The following is a 26,285-nucleotide window of genomic DNA, read 5'->3' on the forward strand; positions in this document are numbered from 1 at the left end:
GTTGGCTTCAAAGTGTGGAGACATGGAAAAGGTTTCCATGTGAATAGCGGTTCTGGTTCAACATGGGTCAATTGGTACTAAGAGAGATGCTGGCTACACCTGGGGAGAATTCCCTTTCCTTTGCGCAGGAAAGGGCTCCCTGGAATGGGTTTGCCCTGAAAGTGTGGTGGTTCCGTTGGCATGTAGTGAATACCAGAAGCTATTAACTGCTTATGCACTTCAGCTGATGACAAAGAAACTTGAAGAGCTCTCAGAAATAAGAAAAGTGCTATTCAAGTCCAAATCTACAATATCAACCTATGTTGACTTTGTACCCTGCACAGTGCCTCTGTAAACTATGGGAACACAGAGGATGAACTGGAGTGCAACTACCACCAGTTTTCTATAGTACTAGAAACATTAATGTTGGCACCTAAGAAAGATTTAGGGAAAATGGCCCATTTTATGAAGTTCACGAAAACTATTGAGCATATGAAATATGCAAGCTCCAAACAAAAATCTTAAGTCAGCTTTTTATGTTCTTACATTCCAAATGTTGCAAAACAGGAAAAAGAATATTCTGTAAAGAAGTGATGCACAAATACATGAAACTGAAATTAGAAATACTAGAACTAAACTCAGACAGGCACAGTGTTTGAATTCAGGCCCTTGTAGTGACGTAAGGGCTGGATGGGCAGGCACAGCGTTTGGGGTCAGGCCCTTGTAGTGATGAAAGGGCTGGACAGTGGACAGACAGGCATAGTGTTTGAGGTCAGGCCCTTGTAGTGATGTAAGGGCTGGACGGGCAGGCACAGCGTTTGAGGTCAGGCCCTTGTAGTGACGTAAGGGCTGGACAGACAGGCACAGCGTTTGGGGTCAGGCCCTTGTAGTGATGAAAGGGCTGGACAGTGGACAGACAGGCATAGTGTTTGAGGTCAGGCCCTTGTAGTGACGTAAGGGCTGGACGGGCAGGCACAGCGTTTGGGGTCAGGCCCTTGTAGTGACGTAAGGGCTGGACAGACAGACACAGTGTTTGGGGTCAGGCCCTTGTAGTGACGAAAGGGCTGGACAGTGGACAGACAGGCATAGTGTTTGAGGTCAGGCCCTTATAGTAACGTAAGGGCTGGACAGTGGACAGACAGGCACAGCAGTTGAGGTCAGGTACATGTGCTGATATTATTTGGAGCATATGAGGCAGTTGGAGCTGCTGCAAGGCTTTAACTTGCTTTTATTCATCTTGCCATTCACAGGGAAAATTTGGAAACTCAAGCAAAGGCATGTTTATTTTCAAAAACACTAGCATTTCCATCAACCCTGGTGCCAGCCTTGAGTGGTGAGGGCTCATGATATCCCCTGTCATTGAAAATACACGTTCACTAGGCACACCGGTTGGTGGACATGACAGATATCACTGAGCCACTTTGGCTAGGTGTGGCCAGACAGTGGACTTGTGTGCCCAATATGCCAGGGGATCTGTCTGCATGTCCTCTATGGGCTCTGTGAGATACCGTGGCATTGACATTTGCTTGGGTGGGCTGAGAGTCCTTGCCAGATCTTTCACTCTAGCCCGTTTCAGAACAGATGCTTGTTTATGGGCAACATGGCTTTGGCGTACTGAAGTGGAGGAGGAAGTACTAGCTGTCGCTGACAGAGTGCTGCTCCTGCTTGGGCTTGCACTACTCTCTGAACTTCCCGCTGTTTCCTCCTCTGCTTCATGCTTAATCTGTCTCTGCCTATGGCGCTCCTGTTCACGGACTTTTACTAACAGCAGGTCCTTCACAAATGTGAGACAATCGGACTGTAGGGCAAGTTTCCCTTTCACATGGGGATCACAGACTGTGGTGAGCATGTATGTGTGGTCTTTTGCTAAAGGTCTTAATCTCTCTTCAACCTGCTTCTGCAAAACGTCCAGACAATGCAGCAACTCTGCTGTCATTCCCTCTTTCTGTTTAAAGCCCTCCAAAGTTTCCTCCAAAAAATTAACTATAGGGATGATGTCAGCCAAGGTGGCACTTCTGGAACTCAGCTCCTCCATGGCATCCTTGAAGGGCTGCAGGATTTTTACCAGCTGACTCATGACTAACCAATCATGATGCCCTAGGGGACTCTGCACACCTATTTCCATTAGGGATGTGAATCGTTTTTGAATGATTAAAATTATCATCAGATAATTTTAAAATCGTTCTAAATCGTTAGAGTGCACGATGCAATACAAATGCCCCCGATTTATCGTCAGGGGCATTTGTATTGTATCATTAAATAGGGCACGGGAATTATTTGGGGGAGGGCGGGAAAACCGGCACACCAAAACAACCCCTAAACCCACCCCAACCCTTTAAAAACCAATTCCTTACCCTCCCCCACCCTCCCAAACCCCCCCAAAATGTTAAGTTACCTAGTGGTCCAGTGGGGGGGGGGGGGGGGTCCCGGCGCAATTTCCCGCTCTCGGGCCATCGGCGCCATTTTGGCTGCCACTAATTAAAATGGCGCCGATGGCCCGATAAAAAAAAAACCCCACCCGACCCTTTAAATCGACCCCCCCTCCAGACCCCCCCCAAAACCTTTTAAAATTACCTGGTGGTCCAGGGAGGCCTCGGGGGCCTCGGGGAGAGATCCAGGGGGGCCTCGGGGTGAGAGGAGAGATCCAGGGGGGCCTCGGGAAAAGATTTTCCGTTCCCAGGCATTAGCTGTTCTAAAAAGAAAGGCGCCGATGCCCCTTTGCCCTTACCATGTGACAGGGTATCCGTGCCATTGGCTGGCCCCTGTCACATGGTAGGAGCACTGGATGGCCGGCGCCATCTTTAAAGATGGCTGGCGCCATCTTTACTCATCAGCCCTATAGCCCTGCGTGTCGGGGGCGTGTCGGGGGCGGGGCCGAGTGACGCGGCGTTTCGGGGGCGGGATGTGCCATTTTGGGGGCGGGACTGGGGGCATGGCGCCGGCCCGGGGGCGTGGTCCAGGCCTCTGGACCAGCCCCCGGGTCGGAAGACGGCGCGCCAGCAGTCCGCTGGCACACGTAGATTTATGTCTGCTTCTCGCAGGCGTAAATCTAGGGACAAAGGTAAGGGGGGGTTTAGATAGGGCCGGGGGGGTGGGTTAGGTAGGGGAAGGGAGGGGAAGGTGAGGGGAGGGCGAAAGAAAGTTCCCTCCGAGGCCACTCCGATTTTGGAGCGGCCTCGGAGGGAACGGAGGCAGGCTGCGCGGCTCGGCGCATGCAGGCTGCCCAAAATCGGCAGCCTTGCGCATGCCGATCCAGGATTTTAGAGGATACGCGCAGCTTTGCGCGTATCTTATAAAATCCAGCGTATGTTTGTTTGCGCCTGCTGCGCAAACAAAAGTACGCGATCGCGCTTTTTTAAAAAATCTACCCCTATGTGCACACACCAAACTTTTAATTACAAAAGAGGCCTACTGGGGATTTGGCTTAAAAGAGCAATGCTGTCCCAATATATGTGAGTCTGGAAAACTGCCCACAGATGCACGGTTCAGTGCCTTGATGTACACTATAACTGAGACTGCTCTGTGCACAAAAAAATGAAACAGCAGCGAAAAAACTTAACTGGAAGCCTGAGCAAGCACAATTCCTAGTGATGTTGCTTCTTGTTTGAAGATACCAACTCACACTATCTCCCACCCACACCCTGCCTGTGCCTGAACCAACCTACCCCAGGGGGGTAAGATAAGCAGCAAAATGCCACTGCTGGCAGCTTGTCTCATTGCGAGAGACAGAGAGAAAAAAGTACGGTCAAAAAAAGCCTGGCTGGCACTACAGCAAAAACAAACAAATATCTTTTTCAATGGAAAATTCTATCAAAGTAGCTAGCAATTGAATACAGATTTAAGACACTCAGACTAATTCTGAGTAAAGCCACCTTCTTGGATAACACCTGCAAAGAAAGAGCGTGGCACGCCGCGTGCTTAAGGTATAAATAGTACAGTGTCATCAGGAACAGCGTCACAGAGCACTGAGTGAGAACGGCGATTGGCTGCATTAGAAAAATGCTTAGCTCTGATGGTTGCATTCTCGTCTCCTTGACAACCTGTCTGACCCACTCTGTGACAGGGCTGTGAGGTCACTTATGACTCACAGGAAAGGGCTGGTTTTAGCTATGGATACTCCCACATGGCCTTTTCCTATTTCAAAAGGCTAAGAAATTACTGCGAACCAAAAGAACGAAACTAATATGATATGTTTTATTTGCGGGGATCGCCATGCATTTCGCGAACCCACGAATCAAACGAGCAGGGACTTATGCATTGCGGATTGCACATCTCTATTGATTATAGATATGCATCCTCTCCTCTTTCTTTTTATTAGTTATATGTTGTAATTTTCTCTATTGAAGGATATCCCCCTCCACTTTATTGTAACTTCAGGATATGGATAATACAGTGTGTTTGGTAATATTTTGTTGATGGAAAATATTTCCTTTTCATGATGTACCTGATATTTTCTGGGGCATGCTATTGCTGTCTGTAAATTGTGAAAATTCATAAATAAAAATAAAATAAAATATATATATATATAGATATTTCAAAACAGCAGACACATCAAATAACACCCAATAATTAACACTAATTAGGATTTTAAAAAATCACCCGCTCTTCATACCTGAAACTGTTGTAGATTAGAGGAGAATGTACAAACGTTAACCGGTCTCTCTCATATACACATACATACAGACACTCTCTTATACTCTCTCTCACACACACATATATACACAAACACACAGGCACTCTCTCACATGAGGCATTCTCATATACTCACAGAGGCACACAAATACACACAGAGACACTCACTCTCTCCCTCTCTCTCTCTCTCTCTCTCTCTCACACACACACACAAACGCAGGACCTGTATTCCTATCACTCACCCAGATTTACTCTGGACCTGTCCTTCGGCCTCCAGCTGCAGAGGAAATGTCAGTGGACAACTAATACAGGTTGTTTCTAGTACGGCAGAAGCATTTTTGGACATTTCGGATGGAGAACATTTTCTAAAGAAATGTAATACAGGTCAAGGATAGTGTTTGCAGCAGTTGATGCACATGTTTTCTGATGGGAAACGTTTGGGAAAAGCCTTCAACAGCTTAAGGATAGTGATGCCAATAATGGAGATAATTGATATGCGGGGCCTTGAGATTGGTGCTTGATAAAATTGATTAATTTTGAAAAATATAAAAGTCTCTTGCAAGACATTTTCAAAGTGGATCCCTTTTTCTACTTTTTTAATTTTATTTTTCATATCTTTCTTTACATTGTCTACCGTTTCTATGTTTTTAAGGTGATGTGGGTTTGTATTTGAGGGAAAAAGTGCAATTGTTGGGATATTAGTGGTTATGGTGTAAATGAGCTATCATGATTGACTGTTGTATACTGGTTTTAGTAGATGAAAAGGTGAGACATGCAGTGTTATATATTTGAGATGATATGCATTTTTAGATATTTACTTTAGAATAATAAAGGTATAAATAAAGATATAAAAAAGGTATAAAAATACTTTATTTTGGGCTTCTGTGATAGAAGTCTATAAAGTGTTTACTGTTCTGGGATTATTGTCAACATCTTCCTGTTAAATACTGTGGATAAAGGTTTAATTGGAAACATTTTTCAGAAGGAGATGTTCATGCTAGTTCAGATATGTCTTGGCTGACAAATGCATCATGTTTCTTTATTAACTAGATGCTAGTCTCCCTGACCAATAAAGAGCTCTCGGCCTATGCAAAAGCAGGGGCGGTGGCAGAAGAAGTCCTCTCATCCATCAGAACAGTTGTGGCCTTTGGGGGACAAGAGAAAGAGATTAACAGGTTGGTATTCTGGAACGATAAACATGCTTTATTTTCCGCCACTATACCGAATATTCCTAATAGCTTATTTATAACTGTGACATTTTTTGTTTTAAACAGATATACAGGCAATCTGAGTGAAGCAAAAAGCCTTGGCATAAAGAAAGCTATTGCTGCTCAGCTGTCCCTTGGTTTTGTATATCTAATCATAAACGCATGTTATGGGCTTGGATTTTGGTATGGAACTACCTTGATACTTGGAAATAGCGGTTATTCTATTGGGTCTGTTCTTGTGGTAAGTTCATGTGTCAAATAGAAGAATCATTCTTTAAAGGTTTGACTATAGAAATGTTACTTGGAGATTATCATTATTTGTGATTATCATTCCTGGGATCTGAAATATATAGTTTCCTGACCACTTTTATGGTCTTAAAAAAAGGAGGCAACAAAGTCATATTAGGGAAATCTGAAAAGCCTATGACTGCCGCGGATGATAAACTAAGAGAGAAAAAAATCCCTTACGAATAGATTAGTGAAATAGAAATGGGAAGGCAGCATACCCACCCTAGTCGCAAAAGGTAATAAGTTAATACAACAAAAGACTTCACCTAGAGTTTATTTGCTGACCTTTGTTTCTATGTACTCAAAAGGACTAACTTGACAACCATACTACGTATTTGTAAAAGTTCAGTAGAGGAGTCTCTCTGCTAACGCGTGTTAACGAACATATGTGTCATAACGTGTTTAACACATGCATTCTGTAACTCTCATCTACTAATGCAGCTAATGCAACATTTGTACCATTAACACAGCTACATTAAAAATAATGTGATGGTATTAACGTTTCATGCAGCCACAAATTTAAATCTGAAAATATTTTGATAGAAAGCTCATTAATTATCACTGCACTGTTTGCTAAGGTGTATAAAAAATACTTTCACTGTTGCCAAATTAAATTTAACTCTACCTTTGTAGATAAAGTTCTGCTTTATTTACTATTTTTATGATATGTCATTGTTTTTTATGTGTACCACTGATGTGACTGTATCTACAATAAAAGTTTTTCCTGCCATGATGTATATTGACCGGTGATTTATGCTTGCCACACATTAGTTACGCTGCATTTGCTCTACATGTGTGTGCTGCTTACTCTGCCCTTTGTGTGTGCTATTAAATAGAAAATAACATAAAAAACAATGACATATCATAAAAACAGTAAATAAAGCAGAACTTCATCTACCCCACACCACAATTTCCTTGATTAATGTGTAGCACTGATGTGACTGTATCTACAATAAAATTTTTTCCTGCCAAGATGTATTGACCAGTGATTTATGTTTGCCACACATTACTTATGTGACATTTTCTATTTAATATAATATTTATGGTTTTATATACTTTTACTGTTATTTAGTCTTCTTTGTGTCTTATTATTATGTATGATTTTTTTTGTTACCTGCCTAGGATTGTAGATGGGTGGGTTATACACTTTTAAATAAATAAATAAACGAAGTGGCAGGAATCAAAGAGGCCACGTTCCTCCTCCTTCTGTTGCTTCTCCAGTCATGAAGAGGAAGTTGGTGAGCAGAAGGGGATGGAAGGGATCTGATGCTTCAGTGGGTTGGGAACTTTCTCAAGTGGAGGGTGGAGGAATCTGACTTCACTGGAAGGATGAGCAGAGAGCCCCTGGATCTTGCTCATGCCAGATCTCCTACAACCCCCCCTACCCAGGACCATATTTCTAGGCCAGTTAATATGAGCTGCAGGGGATTGCACAGATTTCAGTTTCATTAGGACACATTCAGCTTAATGTGGCCATTTTTTATGAGGCCACAGTCTGCATCTCATTAGCGTGATGGATACCAGGATAAAATTCAGTTTAATGTAGGCACTGAGATTAGCAGATAACTTGCGTTGCCTACCCATTTTAATGTGCATTAGTAGATACATCCAAGCCATGTGAATGAATGAATTTCTAAAAATATTCTTCCCAAATAATTTTTACTAATGATGTAAAAATGATATATCATCTGGTGTCGGGAAAATATGGGTCTTCTTTATGGAGATTTACTAATCTGCAAAATTTCTAGCAATACTTCTGAATTTCATAAAATGCACGCATAGATGAGAATCAGGGAACATTGAGGGCATGTGAGCTGTGGACTTTACATTTACATAGTATTATGGCATATGGAATATTAAACATTCATATTATCTGTTTTTCAAGTAACTTTTCTATTATTTCTGTACATATTCCTGAATATAAATAACCTTGCAAAGATTACCTTGCATATTGGGTTCCTGATTTGATTAACATTTTACATTTATATTATTTCTTTCTTTAGGTTTTTTTCTCTGTGATTTTCAGTAGTTATTGCATTGGACAGGCATCTCCTCACTTTGAAGCCTTTTCGATTGCCAGAGGTGCTGCTTTTAATATTTTTAAGATAATTGATCAGGTAGTATATTTTATTTGCCTTACATTCCATTTATTGTTAACAAAAAAGCTATCTGAAAATATTGTGTACATCTGTGCTTGCACAGTCTGTATTATGGTTATTTTTCCCTTCCTGAAATTGCAAGATCTTAAATCCTTGCACAAACTCTGGGTTATTTCAAAACTGTACAGGTAAGTTGACTGGCAGACTTTTTGCCTGGCATATAAATTTGACCTTTAGCATTTTCATCTGAAACTGGTCATAATTTTATCTACTTCAAAACTATCAGAAATAAATTGATTACCAACCAAACGGGTCTTTGATGAATCATGTCGGCATGGTAACACTAGCACCGGCCCATATCAGATTTTACACTGCATGGCTTCTGTGTTCCACAACAGAATTTTTATCGAAGAGATGTCCAAATATACTTTAAGAAGGTAATTTTTAGCAGTCCATGCAGGGCTAAAATCCATTAGGTGAATTTTCAAACAACGCGCATGTAAACATTTGATCTGGTGCACACAAAATAGTCCATATGCAAATGCATGCTATTTTCAAAACCACAACTTACATGCGTAAATCAGAGTCCATGAGTAACATTGCGTGCGTAAGAAAGGGGCGTGCCCTGGGTGTTCTGAGGTGGGGGGGTGAACATTTACGCAAATAAGTTGCTATTTTAAAACCTGCTAGAGTGACGCGTGTACATCGTTTAGTTGCAAATATTTATTTCTGTTCAGTATCTGGTGTAAGTGAATGTAAACATCATTAAAGTGAAAAAATGACTAAGGAAAGGGTCCGGGTGCAATGAGGTGACTTCAGGCTGAAGAGCCAGGAGGGCCTTCACGTGCTGCAGATGAAGTGGGCAAACTGGTAGACTAATTGATAAAACTGGTTATTTCAATGCCACGCGCATTTTATAAAATCTCCTGACTTAGCACATGTAAAAGCCAACTTACAGGGGGCAAAAGCATACGATTAAAATCTACATGCATATCCTTTTAAAACTGGGAGTACAAATATGTGGGTATATGATTTGCGCACACGTATCTGGCTAATTTCCAATGTATTCAGCTAAGTAGTGCCTTTTCCATTACTTAGACAGACAAATTTGAACTTATCCGGATAAGTAGCATCACTTATCTGGCTATATTCTGATTTATCTGGCTAAGTAGCAGAAGGCCTAAATAGCTGGATAATTCTGAAAAGCGCTACTTGTCCAGCTAAGTAGTGCTTTTTGGACTTATCTGGCTACGTCCCACTACTTAGTCGAATAAATCGGCATTTATCCGGAGTAAGTCCAAACTTGTCCAGCTCCTGGTTTTTACCTACATGAGCATTTGTGTGCGCATATCCTTTCTGCTCAGATTATAAAATTCAGTAGCAAATTTGAGTGCACCCATATACACACGTAAATGGGCACCCATGAGCAGTTTTGAAAGTTATCCTTCCTATGTATAGAGTACATGCAAACTTTAGCCTGATTTTTCAAAGCAGATTTATACACTTAAGTCTGCTATGAAAATTAGAATCCCACTTCTAGGACCCGATTGGCTGTTCCACTCCAGACCTGAGATTCTAGGGGGAGATAACCATTGATCCAATTCCTCCCTTTTAAAAAGCCCTGAACTCTTCTTCTCACCCAGACCAGATCCCTGCTCTTTCCTAGGGGTTAACTGCCACTCATCCCTTTATTCCTCAGTTCTCCACGGGAAGGTGGGTCTTCCATATGTTTCCCTTTTCAAAAGTTTGTGTGTGAAATTTTCCACAGCATTTCTGTGTACATAACAATGGGCATAATTATTTGCAGATAGTTTTGATAGGTTAAGTTTCAAAGAGAACTAACATGCACAACTTCACTTTGACAATTGGTGTAGCTTATGTGTGCTTTCATCATCTAATTTATGCAGACAGTTACAGAATTACCCACAATAAATTTAGCATGCCATAGATAGGGCTGGACTAAGGACTGGATAAAAGTGCAAATAACCTAGGGTCCGATATTCAAACGGTGGATAGCCAAATAAGTAGGACTTATCTAGCTATCTGGTGGCCACTGAATAATATCCGCTCACATTCAGCAGCCGCCAGATAGCTGGATATGAGGCTGTTAGCAGACAACTTTGTGGGCGGGCGGTGGGCGGATCAAGGCGGCACTACTTGGCTAAGTAGCCATATTGATACTTAGCCGGATAAGTTATCCATCTAAGTTAGACCTGCTCAATAGCAAGTCTAAACGTAGTCAGATATAACTTATCTGGCTAAGTTGCAAAATATATGCAGATATTCAGCAGCATAGTCATGCCGCTGAATATCCTTATATCTTAGCCAGTAAGTGTTATCTGGCTTAAGTTACTAGCCCTATAGGATTTGAATATTGACCCTAGTATGTCTGCACAGAAGGCATATGCATGCCAAAAAAAAATAAATTGGGGGGAAGGGGGGTGTCATTATTTCATAACATAGGCATTCAGTCCTTTTCTTGACTCTGTCTCCCACCCAGATATGATAACCACCCAAATATATATATATATATATATATATATATATATATTAGAACATATGGGCCACAGCTGTACTAACACCTCAACAAACATTATAACAAACTTGAAAATTAGAAATGTCAACATTAGATATGTCATCAGTCAATCACCTTCCCCTCCAACCCTTCAAATCAGCCATGTAGCTCCTATTAAGCATTAAACATATATTCAGCTACTGGCTGGAAACCATGTCCCTTATAGGGCTACTAGCCCAAGCAAAGCCCGCTGCCAAACTCAACCATCTGACTAGTCAGTGCCAGTCTAAGGATGAGGTAACTGTACCCAGATGATTACTTCAATCTATACCCAGGTACTTTCAAATTATTGCTGGATTCCTGGAAAGCCCATTATTCCACGGTGGTATGACTTGTAGAGTTCGGAGTTCCAGTAGCCAGCGCTACAAGATAAAGGACATGCTTTTTGACTGATACCAGGGAGATTGGAATCTCAAAACCCCCATTTTAGCTGTGAAAAAACAAAAAAACCTCATACACACACTCCAGCCCTCAGGCCATCTTATCCTAACCCCACCCCTCAAAAAACCCCCCACTACTCAAACAAACACCAGCTGGGAAGGAGGGAGTGTGAGAAAACTGATAAAGCCAATGACTATTGAGATTGCTTTGGCAGGCCTCACCAGTCTTCACGAGTCCTCTGGATTGGCCAGTCAGCTCCTGACCCCTCTCCCACTGCTCCATTTTCCCATTGGTTATACCACAAATGGACGGCAATAAGGAAAGTATTCAATCACTGAAAAAATCACGTTAAAATTGCCTCTGCTAAACAAGACTTATGTCATGGATATTGGTTTATTTCCCATTTACGTCATATTTTTCATGTTTCTTTTTTTTAGCATCTGTTATTTTTTTTCCCAACATGCACTTGTTTTTACAACTCACATACTTCAATGAATAATGTGAATAATATGCACCGCAACATTTTGGTGTCTGTTAAAATAACATAAACAATATTTCCTTAGTTTTTTGAGTAGTTTCAGGTTGGAAACGACACAAAACAGTATAACAAATATTGTTGATGCATTTATGTCATTTTAAAACAAATGGGTAGCTATCCTGTCCATGACTCCATTCCCCATGCGGTGCATGAGGCACTGCCAGTCCCCGACCCCCCACCACCATCCCTGGCCAGTCTTAACCTGGACCCACCCCCGCCTTTTTTTGTCTTGCTGGGGTGGGGAGTCAGGGGTAACTCATCAGTACTGGTGAGAGAGAGAGCTCATTGGTCTAATGGGAGAGGAAGAGGGAGCATGATACATAGCACTCCCAGCCACGTGGTTGTGGCGGCTTCCCCTTCTCTCACGGGGCTGTATGGCATAAAAGCCATGTAGCCACAAGGCTAGATATCGGGATTTTGTCTGGCATGCTGCATATGGCATCACGGGGTGGCATCACGGGCTATGGCATCACGGCTATGGCATCACGGGGTGGCTATGGCATCACGGGCTATGGCTATGGCATCACGGGCTATGGCATCACGGCTATGGCATCACGGGGTGGCTGGCTTCTAGTAAAGGCAAATGTCAGGCTCCGAAGAGGAGGGAGGGCACTGACAGAGGGATAACGAGAAGGAGAGCCAATTCCCCCTTTAGATTTCTGCTTTTGCTTTCCCGGCAAGTAGCCTGTGTACCAGTTTTCTATTCCTTCTGTTGTGTTCAATGTCTCCATGTTAGACCAGCATAGCTGGATATTTGTATAGGGCCAGAGTGCGTTCAGATGTTGGGAATGCTCAGGTAGGGAGCTTTAACCATATTTCTGTCATAGTCAGTCTTCCTGCCTCTGGTTCGGGCATCATACAGACAAGGCCCTGTGATACACAGGGTGATGTAGCTTGAGGACTGGAGCAGAAAGTTAAAGCATTTAATGAAAGACATGCTGTTTCAAATTGTGCACTTGAGTCTTTCTGTTTTGTCCCACTCTTCTCCAGTCCTTAAATATAGCTCTTTATCCATTGTATTGCTTGATGTGTCTCCTGTCCTTTTTTATGTACTCCACATCTTACTATTTTGTATATCTTTCTAATGCTTTTTATAGCTCAATATGAATATTGATTTTCCGCACTAAGCCTTTTTGTCTGCCTTTGATCTCATGTTTCTAAGGAACAGAAAAGCTTTTAGTTCCTAATTATTTCTGTAAGAAGTAATATCATAGTGCCATAATGGAATAGTCATTTGCAACAACACTGTTTTGCTGCACTGGTTTTTGAACATTCCGAAAATCTGTAATGTGATTAATAATGCATTACTTTGCTTCTTATTTTAGGGAGGGAAATAAAATGAGACAGATTAGATGGACCCTATAGTCCTTTATCTACCATTAAATATTTCTGTTTCTTTTATTATTTTATAAATAAACTATAATTCAGCACATGCTTTTTAATGGAGATAACCAAAAATACATAAACATAGGAGTGGGCAGGAATCTCTTTCAACTCCTGAAGTTATGCATAATTGTGTCAAAAGAATACAGTGCAGCCAATGCTTCATACCAGCAAGTGGAAACAACCTCACAATTAAAGGTGTAGACCAACTGCTGGGAACCACACTGAGCACAGATTCAATAAGTCACTTCCTGTTTTCTCTGTCATGGGCCGTCGAAAAGGGGATGTGACATACTGATGCTGCAGCATGACCACACCCATACACAGGTACAAAGTGTCATTTACATATAGCATTGACCAACAGTCATGGAAACTTGCTATTCTATCATCCCATACTGAATTTTTTTTCATAATCAGTTTAATCTTTAGAATAACAGAATTATTGAAACAAAAATGTTAGGTAATGTTTTCTTTTGTAAATCTCCGTTGAAACATTCCAGTACTTTTTACAGCCATTCTTTCTGTTTTTCTTATAGAAACCTTTCATAGACAGTTTTTCAGTGGATGGTTATAAACTTGATAATGTAAAGGGCACTGTGGAATTTAAAAATGTGAACTTCAGTTATCCCTCAAGACCAGATATTCAGGTAAAGAAAGTGTGGTACCTTTTCCTCTTGCTTGTTTTATGATTACTGTTATTATTTATGCATATTTCAGACACAATAATTCCAGATATTAAGCGTGAAGATGAGATTTTGCACACCCATTGTTTTATTATGAATTATCTCTCAGGAGATGATGATGAGATGGATGATTAGTCCTGTAATCAGAGAACTCTTTCAGTTTGACCGGTGTCCTTGGAACAGCTTATACCAAGTCTCTGGTAGAACTGCAACTTCCTCTTACCTCAGCTTAACACAATATATGTCAGAAGGCTTTATGAAACTTTTTACACCCTGGGGAAATTACACAATTATATGCTGCTAAATTTCAGGCACAATTAATGAGCATGTGTGTAGTCATGCAAAATGTCGTAATTCCCTGAGTATTAGGCAGGGCCTAGCAGTGGAGAGGTTGAGCACATATGGTGGAACAAAAAAAAACATTGTAGCGGTAAGCAGGTCGTGAAGTGATTGGCAGTCTTCCAGGGCCAGGGCCTGTGCTGAAAATATGGGTTGTCAGTGGGCAGCTCGCACTGAGTTAGCAGAAGGTGGAATGAACTGGGCAGTATGCTGAAAAGACCCTGACACCCAGCATGGAGTGGAATGGATTACTGGCCTGATAATAGACCTGTGTGGTGTGTATGCAGGCCTGAGAGGGGAGACAACAGCTGCACCTGTTGCCTTGTGTGCTGCAGAGTCCCTGCTCATTCTTCTGCCATCTGCTCCTCCACAGATCTCCCCCACTGCAGGGCTGGCTGCAGCGGATTGGTGGCAGCAGTGGCATGGGAACTGCTGGACTTCATGCTGCTTGTGGAAGGAAAGAGAAAATGCAGAACTGACTGCATGCCTACCTGCAGCTCTAAGGAATCTGGTTGACATAGGAAGGACAGATTAATGGGAAAGAGAGGGAAAGTGGGAGACCTGATCATAGAAGCCAATTTCTGAAAATGATTTGAGTGTGCTAGACTCAATACAAATTACCCCTCCCTGGGCATAGAAAAGGGGTTTCCTGAATATTGGAAGTGCTCATGCATCACTGCATTCACAGATCTGTCACCTAGGGAAAAATAGGGATGGTGTTTAATGGGGAAAGGGAAGAAGATGTAGCCATAAGAGAAGAGTGGATATTGATGGGCAAGAGGATGATACTTAGAGGAGGGGAACCTGACAGAAAAGTGGATCTGATGGGATATAGAAGGGTGCCATAAAGATGGAAGGTGACCTAGTGGTATGAGTGAGATCTGACGGGGGTAGGAAGGGGATTGAGGAGGGAGGGAAATGGCTAATGGGAAGAAGAGAGTCCCTTAAGTGAGGAAGGGGACCTGATGGGGTGAAAGGGGCCAATGCAGAAGGGGTGATTTTTATTTGTTTATTTATTTATTTTTTAATTTTTGAGGGTCTTTATGGTTAGGGTTTTATGTGGTTTTGATGTTTTATGTTATGATGTTTTATTGGCTGTGGCTTGTATTGATTCTGTTGTGGTTTATTAGCTGCCATAAATTTAGTTTTTAGTCTTTTGTAGTTATTTTTAATTATTTGTATGTATATTGCCAGAGGTTTCCTGAATGATGAGGGTTTTACTGAATTTTATATCTTGTTTCTGATATATGTATTTTTCTGTGGTTATTACTTAGGCCCGCTCCCTACCTCCTTCATTAATCTCCCTCCTATTCCCATCAGGTTCCCCCTCCCTCTTCTATCAGGTCTCTGTCCTGTGAGCAGCTTCCTCTCCCCCACAGGTCCCATTCCACCCATGAGGCACCTTACTCTCTCCCATCATATCCCCCTTCCTCTCTTGTTAGGTTCCCCTCATTTAAGCACCCATCACTCCCCATCAGGTCCTCTCCTCATCCCCTTTCCTGTCAGTCATCAGGTTCCCATTCTCCTTCCCACCTTCCCCATCACTGTTAGTGTTGCCGGCCGTGGCAAGCCAGGACCGGGTGTCATGGCCGCCGGCCGCGGCCGACTGCGACTGAGGCCGGGCCGGCAGGTGCAACAGTTTAACTTACCCGGGACGCCAGGCTAGTCGAGGGTACCTGCCAGGACAGGCAGTCCCTTCCTCTTCCTTCCGTGGCCGCTGCCATTGCTGATCAGCAGCATGGCTCCGCGGCGATCCGGCTCCTCCCCCTCTGCTCTTAGGAGCCGCGTGCGCGGCTGATGGGGAGTCTTAAAGGAACCATGACAGAAAGTGTCATGGCTCCCCCTGAGGCTCCTCCCCTGGCTTCCTGTACTTAAGGCAAGGGCTGAGCATTCAGTCCTTGCCTTGGTATTGAGGGTCCTGCCTGAGTGTGTTCCTGGTTCCTGGTTCTTTGTTCTTCGTCCCGCTCTTCTCCCCTGCTCCGTGGATTGATTCTTGGCTTCTGACCTCTGGACTGGTGGACGTGTCTTCTCCTGGCTTGACCCCGGTACGGCATTGGACCCTTCTCCTGCTTGGACCCTGGACTGGACTCGGATCCCGCTGGTGTATCGAATCCCGGACCGGCTTTGGACTCTTCTACGACTCCATCCTCAGACTGTTTCGACCTGCTGGAGGCACCAGCCATCCTGGAACTCACGACCTGCAGGAGGCGCCTGCATCCAGACCTTCTACAGTCTTCAGAGGAGTCACCTAAGTCCCAGCGGCCGGACACCAATGGGCTCCTCCTGGGGGGGGTTGCGTGCTTCCAGGGTGAAGTCTTCGAGCAAGCCTCTTCAGTCCAAGCGGCCTCGCCCTTCGACGGTAGCTATCTACCTCGAAACAAGGGTCCACTTTCATAACAATGACTTCTACATCCGTTCCCCATAAGGTCCCCCCTCTCCTATTTCCCGTTATTTATTTATTTATTTATTTTAACATTTTTTTTATACCGTCGTTTGGTGAGAACCATCACAACGGTTTACATTTAGGCACATAAATGATGCTAACGTATCTTAAGTTACATAGGTGCCATTTTAGGGTCGGTAACATAGTTTGTAAATGATATCAAATGGTAAGTGTAATGAGTCATTTCCAATTCACATTTTAACAGTTTAGGTTACTAGAATACCTCTATCATTGTACTTTCACCCTTTTGCTGATTTTTAAAAGAATGAAACTTAATCTGATTAAAATTACACATATTGATTTTGGTTATGTGTTTGTTGTTCAATTCTTTGTTTGTACCTTCTTTTTCTTGAGTACTATTCTCCTGTTTCTTTTTGGTAAGCTCTTTTAAAAAGCCAGGTTTTTAGATTTTTTCTGAAGGTTTTGTTGTTGCTTTGTAGTCTTAAATCCGTGGGCATGGTGTTCCAAAGTATGGGTCCTGCCAAGGATAGAGCTCCGTTAATCTGTCCTTCCTTTGTCAACCATATTCCCTGGGGCTGCCAGGGGGCATGCATTCAGTTGGTCCTGTGATCCCTCTTTCTTCCCACAGGCAGCATGAAGTCCAGCAGTTCCCCTGCTCCAAAACCCTGCCACTGCTGCAGCCAGGCGGCAGATCACAGCACAAAAAGCGCAACAGCTTTCTCCCCTCTCAGACTTGCTCACACCACACTATCTACTATTGGCAGGCTGGTGATCCATTGTACTCTGGGCCGAGTTTGGAACTTGAGAATGTGCTGAAAGATTTTCCAAGATTTCTTGGATCTGGGGCAAACTTGACTGATCCAAGCTTGAGATTGAATTGTTTGCATATCCCTAGTTGGACCTGCTGAGACCTCTACTGAACAATGGAACTTATCTTGTTTGGGAAGATAACAGTTTTAGAAGGGCTTGAAGCTTGGGTGTAAAATACCATGAGAGGCAATTTTTGCATCGGGTCCACCTTTCAGTTTCAAGAAGTGAAGATTTGTGACAGGTGTTATGTGTATGTTGTTTGTGTGAGAGCAACCCTGATACTAAAGGACTTATTCCTATTCTGTATTTATGAGAAAAGACCTTGAAGAATTAGACCTTAGGGAGGTCAATATTTGGAGCAGTTTGTCTGGCTAAGTTCAGACTTAGCTAAGCAAAGCATGGGATATAAAAATACCACTGGTTTGACCTCTGCTGACATAGCAGGGTAAGGCATTAGCTGGCTATGTTGGCGTGGTCTGGGAGTATTATGAGGAGGACCGGTGTTATCTGCCCACTCTGCTGAATATTTCAGGCACATTAGTTGCAATATTGGGCCCCTCCCGCGATAAAATATTGTGGCATAGTGAATCTAGGCCTTAATTTGCCAACCACCCAGCGGCTGAAAATGGACCCCCTAAGAGACTTCTTAAATCACCTTGCAAGTTTATGTCATGAAAACACTGAATGAGCTCGAGAAAGAAAGCTCCATGAATAAATTATGCTGAATTCACAGGAAATATAGATGCCCTGAAGCAGCCTTGTCGGTGAAACCCTTGGCTAACATCGGCGGCAGATAATTAATATTTGAGAAGTGCAATGGACAATGAATCAAGATAAGTTTTACATCTAAAGAAAAAAAATCAAAAAAATGTTGGAATAAATAAAATTTAGGCAGGTTGGAGGTTTTTATGACCGATGATTGAATTGCACAGAGCATGTTCTTAAGTTCTAGGAACCAGGCATGCTCAGGCCCTGAGGTCTTTTCCCCCATTGCTTATGGATATATTTAATTCAGCTTTGATATTTGAATAATTTTGAACATTTGCTGAAAGTTATTTTTCACATGCATTTCTGTGTACTTACACTTACTTTCCCTTGCCTGTATTGCTTTGAGTTGTTCATAAAAATATTTCTGCCACAATTTTTTTTTTGCTATGGAAGGTTTCAATGGCAAATATGGAGACAGGAAAACCCACTGTAGCATTATTAATGCAGTCACAGAAAGGCTCGCTAATTAGAAGTGCTGTGACTTTGTAACAAAGCAGACTCACTAGTGTGGATCTAAATCAATTACAGCTATTTCATGTCAAGACAATTTTCCCATACCAAGTAGTCTTTGAAAGGCTCCCCCCAAGTTCCCAAGTTTGCCAGCAGACATAGCATTGGAACCACTGTGGCTCGGTAAAGAAAATCCGAGGCACAAAATGAAAGACGACTTCCTCCCACGGCTTCTGACAGCTTCAGCTACGTCTTGCAGCTTGTCAGTACTTGACCGAACGAACTGAAAACCTGTTCATGATCCACTTCAAAGAAGGAAAATTGCATTCTGTGTTTCCTGTTCTTTTTCTGCTTCCAGGTCCTAACAGATCTCAGCCTGAAGGTTAATTGTGGAGAAACCGTGGCGCTGGTTGGAAGCAGTGGCTGTGGGAAAAGTACAACGGTCCAGCTGCTGCAGAGATTGTACGATCCGCAAGAGGGCATGGTGAGAACAAACTCATTGCAATTTGCCCAAATTAATGGGCAGCAAAGTAGGAACACAAACGAGCTGAGACGTAGTCAGCTTTGCTGCTTTGCAGTCATTTCTAATTGTTTCCCTGCATGAAACAATTGCTTATCATTTCTATCAATAGATAACTTTGGACGGGCATGATATAAGGTCCCTCAATGTAAGGCACCTCAGAGGACTCATTGGTGTGGTCAGCCAAGAACCTGTTTTGTTCGGAACAACAATTAAAAACAACATACGATATGGGCGAGAGGACGTAAGCGACGAAGAAATTGAGGAGGCTGCAAAAGAAGCCAACGCTTACAATTTTATCGTGGAACTGCCCGACGTAAGTATTCAGCCTAATGTGTATAATTTTGAAGGTAGCTGAAATAAAGCTGTGAGCTGCCTCACGGCTGCATGGCTGTTATGGAATGGATTCTTTGCTGCCTTTGTTTTGGGCAGCTAATCCGAAAGGCCTTGGAGCTTCTCAATGATTGCATCACGTGGAATCGTGATTTACAACAGTATGACGCAGGCATTTGTGCACTGCTGCTCCATTGCCTTTAGGTTAGTTAATTATGGATGCTCTGTCAGTTCTCTTTTCTTCATTCTATACATGGAGCTGTAGTTCCGATTTCTCTTTAAAAACAAAAACAAAACAGTAAAGCTGTAAGTTCAATGATAATATGGAAACCCAGTTGACAGTCACAGCTCATAAGTGGCAACAGGCACGGAAATTGGCAGCCATGTATCAGGAGGAGTGTTTTTTAAACGTGGGGTCATGATCTAGTATTGGGCCATTACATGGTAGTGACTGAGACACAACTCCAGCCCTGTTCCCATTACCTTTCAAATCCCCACCCTTGTTCCAGCTGTTCTTGGGTGGGGGGGGGATGAGGACGCGCAGCATTGGCAACAAGCGAGTGTTCGTGCGCATGTTATAAAATCGGTGCGCACGTGGACGCCCGTGCACAGGTCTTAAAATTTCCCTTTATAATGTGCTCACCAGGTAAAGTTTATCCCCACCTCTGGAATGCTTCCATTGATGCCCCGTTTTGTCTGGACAAATTCTGTCCAGACAAAACGGGGAGCTGCATGGCTTATAAAATATTTCTGCTCCGAAAGTACTTGCATATATAGCCAATGCAAGAAAGCACATACTTACTTTATTCGTTTTATAAATATATGCATGTATGTTTTATGCGCAAAATATTTGTGACGCTGCACAAATAGACACCAAGAATTAAACGTGGAGGCAGGTATTTTATAAAGTATATGTGATCCTGTTTTGAAAATGCTTGCATACATTTCTTCAATGACCAGCGTGCTGGTTCCTCCCCCAGATCATACAGCCCTTCTCCAGTTCATCTAGGCCCTCTAGCACTCCACTCTGAACCCCCACCTATTCATCCAGACCTCCCACCCAAAAATAGAAGATACCAGACAAGTCCGGTTTCACTTGTGCTAGTCAGCAGGTATAAAAGGGTATGAAAAAGTTTGGTAATGGATACGTGTTATATGTATATCTCTTGGAAAATAGCAACTACTGTGCATACTTCTGAACCCCACCCTGGAACGCTCCTAGCCCGTCCCTCCCCCTGTAAAATGTACATGTGAAATGGAAAATATGTGTGTATTTTTGATATTCATAAAATAGCATATCCTCAAGCACATGCTACTTATGAGCATATTTGCGGTCTTTATATGTGGAACCCCTTTGCAAATCCACTCCTAAATGTAGGTGGTCAGTGGGGGGAAGTACTGAAAGTTCAGTTTTTGCGTGTGCAACCCACACAAAGGCTTTCAGCGCTGAACTCTCAGTATTATGTCTGAGCTGTCACTGTTAACAATAAACTTCTAGTAAAAAAAAATAAATTAAACTTCTTTTTTTTTTTTTTTTAGAAATTTGATACACTTGTTGGAGAAAGAGGTGCACAGCTGAGTGGAGGCCAGAAACAGAGAATAGCCATAGCAAGAGCATTAGTCCGAAACCCTAAAATTCTCCTGCTAGATGAAGCCACATCTGCTCTGGATACAGAAAGCGAATCAATAGTTCAAGCTGCCCTGGAAAAGGTAAGAAACACCATATTATATTGAGAGCAAGCAACTGTCAGGCCGATTCAGTACGGTGCGCAAAGGCCGAGCGCACCGCTAGCCCCCGTCTGGATGCGCATTTTCAACGCGCTATTATTACCCCTTATACAGTAAGGGGTAATAGCGTGAGGAAAACGTGTGTCCAACCCCCCCAAAAACTAATAGCGCCCGCAACATGCAAATGTATGTTGATGAGCCTATTAGTTAGTTCCGCCCGATACAGAAAGTAAAGGGGTAGATTTTCAAAGGGTTACACGCTTAATATACGCACGTAACCGCGAAAACCTACCCCTGCGCGCGCCGAGCCTATTTTGCATAAGCTCGGTGGTGCGCGCAAACCCCGGGACGCTCGTATGTCCCGGAGCTTTGAAAAAGGGTGGGAAGGGAGCGGGGCCGGGGTGGCGGTCCTGGGGCGGTCCCGAGTCCTGCAGCACAGTGGCTGTGCCGGGGGATGGTGCGCCAGCAGCCGGCCGGCGCGCGCAAGATACGCCTGCAAGAGGCAGGCGTAAAAAATAAAGTAAGGTAGGGGGGGATTTAGGTAGGGCTGGGGGGTGGGTTAGATAGGGGAAGGGAGCTGAAGGTGGGGAGGAGCGAAAGTAAAGTTCCCTCCAAGGCCGCTCCGATTTCGAAGCGGCCTTGGAGGGGAAAGCCATCGGGGCTCCCCTAGGGCTCGGCACGCGCAAGGTGCACAAGTGTTCACCCCCTTGCATGCGCCGACCCTGGATTTTATAACATGCGTGCGGCAGTGCGCATGTTATGAAATCGGATGTACATTGGTGCGCGCCGGGTAGCTTGCACAAATGTACCCCGCGCGCGTAGAATTAAAAATCTGCCCCAGTATGTGCAGCCAAGCCGCACATTTTACTCTCAGAAATTAACGTCTGCCTAAAGGCGGGCATTAATTTAGGCTGGCACCAAGAAAGTGTACAGAAAAGCAGAAAAAAATGCTTTTCTGCACACTCTATGACTTAATATCATAGCGATATTAAGTTGGAGGCCCCAAAAATAAAAAAAATCATAAAAAATAAAAAATCAGTCCACGACTCGCGGGTTGGAAGACAGACGCTCATTTTTGCTGCTGTCCGTTTTCCAAACCTGTGGCTGTCAGCGGGTTTGACAACCGACACCAGTAAAATTAAGCGTCGGCTGTCAAACCCGCTGACAGCTGCCTCCTTATTAGCACGGGCCCTCATTTGAATATTCGATCGTGCACCCAGGAGAGTGGCCTGGGCGCGCATTGGGAGAGCGGGTGCTCGCCTCGGAGTGCCGGCTCTCCCGTTTGATTTACTGAATTGGCCTGTATTTTAGTCTACTAATCTGCATGGAGTGGCAGTAACAATTCTAAACATAGGCTGGGCCGACTAGATGGGCCATTTTGATCTTTATTTGCCATCATTTGATACACATGGCAGCAAAATTCCAGAGGTACCTTTAACTCATGATCTTTGTACCAATTTTCAAAGCTAAAATATGCACATATTTTCACTTTGAAAATTGTCACAGGTACAAATTGCACACAGACATTTGCATCAGTTTTTTGTGTGGATACATTTTGCATGGAAAATAACTAGGGCTTCTGATTTTCGGTTCTTAGAAGTTGTAAATATGGGTGTCCATGTTCATCTTTATCACTGTCTTTATCTTTATTAAAATGTATTAATCTCCTAAATACTAGGCGATGTACAAAGTAAGAACATACATAAAATTTCAATCTAATGCTACTTAGCCAGATAAGTGGCTGCCACTGAATATTTGGCTATACTACTTAGTAGGGATGTGAATCGTTTTCCATATCGTCTTAACGATAGAAATCGTGTGGCAAGGCAAGAAAATCGTCTTAGGCACGATTTTTTAGTTAAAAAATCGTTAAAAATCGTTTTTTTCCGATTAGTGCGCACTAACTCGAGTTAGTGCGCACTAACGGGAGTTAGTGCGCACTAACTGGGAGTTAGTGCGCACTAACTGAAAATGATACAATTTGACACTTTTCAGGTCAGTTAAGGTCAGTTTAGGAATGAATATGTATTCCTATTGGCTGCCCTCTTATTTATTCATGTTACCAAGTTTCCTACTGACAGTATATGGGGGATGGGAAATGGAAACAGTTGGTAGCTTGACAAAACAAGTAATGTGATCAGTCAATGTGACTAGAACTTGTGCCCTAACCCTGATACCAGGGGTATTGTGATCTTCCTGCACACAGTGCCCTATCCCTATTAATACCAGGAGTGTTGTGATCTTCCTGCACACAGTGCCCTATCCCTAATACCAGGGGTGTTGTGATCTTCCTGCACGCAGTGCCCTATTCCTGATACTGGGGGTGTTGTGATCTTCCTGCACACAGTGCCCTATTCCTGATACCGGGGGTGTTGTGATCTTCTTGTACACATCCCGATATCAGGGATAGGGCACTGCATGCAGGAAGATCACAACACTCCTGGTATTAATAGGGATAGGGCACTGCATGCAGGAAGATCACAACACTCCTGGTATTAATAGGGATAGGGCACTGCATGCAGGAAGATCACAACACCCCTGGTATCAGGGATAGGGCACTGTGTGCAGGAAGATCACAATACCCCGGAGGAGTGAGGGTCAGGCAGCTCCCCCCTGTCTGTGAAGCCAGCCTCTCACTAGTAATGCAGGGAGGGAGCTGTCTCAGACTTCACCATCCTCCCCCTCCCCCTTACCCACACACAATTCACTAGCTGGGACATGGGGGAAGTCAGGAGTGAGGGTCAGGCAGCTCCCCCCTGTCTGTGAAGCCAGCCTCTCACTAGTAATGCAGGGAGGGAGCTGTCTCAGACTTCACCATCCTCCCCCCCCCCCCTCACCCACACACCATTCACTAGCTGGGACATGGGGGAAGTCAGGAGTGAGGGTCAGGCAGCTCCCCCCTGTCTGTGAAGCCAGCCTCTCACTAGTAATGCAGGGAGGGAGCTGTCTCAGACTTCACCATCCACCCCCCCCCCTCACCCACACACCATTCACTAGCTGGGACATGGGGGAAGTCAGGAGTGAGGGTCAGGCAGCTCCCCCCTGTCTGTGAAGCCAGCCTCTCACTAGTAATGCAGGGAGGGAGCTGTCTCAGACTTCACCATCCTCCCCCCCCCCTCACCCACACACCATTCACTAGCTGGGACATGGGGGAAGTCAGGAGTGAGGGTCAGGCAGCTCCCCCCTGTCTGTGAAGCCAGCCTCTCACTAGTAATGCAGGGAGGGAGCTGTCTCAGACTTCACCATCCACCCCCCCCTCACCCACACACCATTCACTAGCTGGGACATGGGGGAAGTCAGGAGTGAGGGACAGGCAGCTCCCCCCTGTCTGTGAAGCCAGCCTCTCACTAGTAATGCAGGGAGGGAGCTGTCTCAGACTTCACCATCCTCCCCCACCCCCCTCACCCACACACCATTCACTAGCTGGGACATGGGGGAAGTCAGGAGTGAGGGTCAGGCAGCTCCCCCCTGTCTGTGAAGCCAGCCTCTCACTAGTAATGCAGGGAGGGAGCTGTCTCAGACTTCACCATCCTCCCCCCCCCCCCTCACCCCACACACCATTCACTAGCTGGGACATGGGGGAAGTCAGGAGTGAGGGTCAGGCAGCTCCCCCCTGTCTGCAAAGCCAGCCTCTCACTAGTAATGCAGGGAGGGAGCTGTCTCAGACTTCACCATCCTCCCCCCCCCCCTCACCCACACACCATTCACTAGCTGGGACATGGGGGAAGTCAGGAGTGAGGGTCAGGCAGCTCCCCCCTGTCTGTGAAGCCAGCCTCTCACTAGTAATGCAGGGAGGGAGCTGTCTCAGACTTCACCATCCTCCCCCCCCCCTCACCCACACACCATTCACTAGCTGGACATGGGGGAAGTCAGGAGTGAGGGTCAGGCAGCTCCCCCCTGTCTGTGAAGCCAGCCTCTCACTAGTAATGCAGGGAGGGAGCTGCCTCAGACTTCACCATCCTCCCCCCCCCCCTCACCCACACACCATTCACTAGCTGGGACATGGGGGAAGTCAGGAGTGAGGGTCAGGCAGCTCCCCCCCTGTCTGTGAAGCCAGCCTCTCACTAGTAATGCAGGGAGGGAGCTGTCTCAGACTTCACCATCCTCCCCCCCCCCCCCCTCCCCCACACACCATTCACTAGCTGGGACATGGGGGAAGTCAGGAGTGAGGGTCAGGCAGCTCCCCCCTGTCTGTGAAGCCAGCCTCTCACTAGTAATGCAGGGAGGGAGCTGTCTCAGACTTCACCATCCACCCCCCCCCCCCTCACCCACACACCATTCACTAGCTGGGACATGGGGGAAGTCAGGAGTGAGGGACAGGCAGCTCCCCCCTGTCTGTGAAGCCAGCCTCTCACTAGTAATGCAGGGAGGGAGCTGTCTCAGACTTCACCATCCTCCCCCCCCCCCTCACCCACACACCATTCACTAGCTGGGACATGGGGGAAGTCAGGAGTGAGGGTCAGGCAGCTCCCCCCTGTCTGTGAAGCCAGCCTCTCACTAGTAATGCAGGGAGGGAGCTGTCTCAGACTTCACCATCCTCCCCCCCCCCTCACCCACACACCATTCACTAGCTGGGACATGGGGGAAGTCAGGAGTGAGGGTCAGGCAGCTCCCCCCTGTCTGCGAAGCCAGCCTCTCACTAGTAATGCAGGGAGGGAGCTGTCTCAGACTTCACCATCCTCCCCCCCCCCCTCACCCACACACCATTCACTAGCTGGGACATGGGGGAAGTCAGGAGTGAGGGTCAGGCAGCTCCCCCCTGTCTGTGAAGCCAGCCTCTCACTAGTAATGCAGGGAGGGAGCTGTCTCAGACTTCACCATCCTCCCCCCCCCCCTCACCCACACACCATTCACTAGCTGGGACATGGGGGAAGTCAGGAGTGAGGGTCAGGCAGCTCCCCCCTGTCTGTGAAGCCAGCCTCTCACTAGTAATGCAGGGAGGGAGCTGTCTCAGACTTCACCATCCTCCCCCCCCCCCCTCACCCACACACCATTCACTAGCTGGGACATGGGGGAAGTCAGGAGTGAGGGTCAGGCAGCTCCCCCCTGTCTGTGAAGCCAGCCTCTCACTAGTAATGCAGGGAGGGAGCTGTCTCAGACTTCACCATCCACCCCCCCCCCCTCACCCACACACCATTCACTAGCTGGGACATGGGGGAAGTCAGGA

At 44.9% G+C, this 26,285-nt stretch overlaps 1 protein-coding gene across 5 annotated transcripts in view; it reads left to right on the forward strand.

Moving 5' to 3' along the window:
- Nucleotides 1-26,285, forward strand: part of LOC115084331 (ATP-binding cassette sub-family B member 5-like) — a 210,913-nt gene that overhangs the window by 99,893 nt on the left and 84,735 nt on the right. For all 5 annotated transcript variants that reach the window (XM_029589048.1, XM_029589050.1, XM_029589051.1 and 2 more), the window contains 7 exons: nucleotides 5,662-5,786; nucleotides 5,886-6,060; nucleotides 8,111-8,224; nucleotides 13,620-13,730; nucleotides 18,896-19,021; nucleotides 19,170-19,373; nucleotides 20,930-21,100. In XM_029589048.1, the coding sequence (XP_029444908.1) occupies nucleotides 5,662-5,786; nucleotides 5,886-6,060; nucleotides 8,111-8,224; nucleotides 13,620-13,730; nucleotides 18,896-19,021; nucleotides 19,170-19,373; nucleotides 20,930-21,100 (1,026 nt within the window). The remainder of the gene's footprint in view (nucleotides 1-5,661; nucleotides 5,787-5,885; nucleotides 6,061-8,110; nucleotides 8,225-13,619; nucleotides 13,731-18,895; nucleotides 19,022-19,169; nucleotides 19,374-20,929; nucleotides 21,101-26,285) is intronic.

Source organism: Rhinatrema bivittatum, chromosome 2 (assembly GCF_901001135.1).
Source record: "Rhinatrema bivittatum chromosome 2, aRhiBiv1.1, whole genome shotgun sequence".
Lineage (NCBI taxonomy): Eukaryota > Metazoa > Chordata > Amphibia > Gymnophiona > Rhinatrematidae > Rhinatrema > Rhinatrema bivittatum.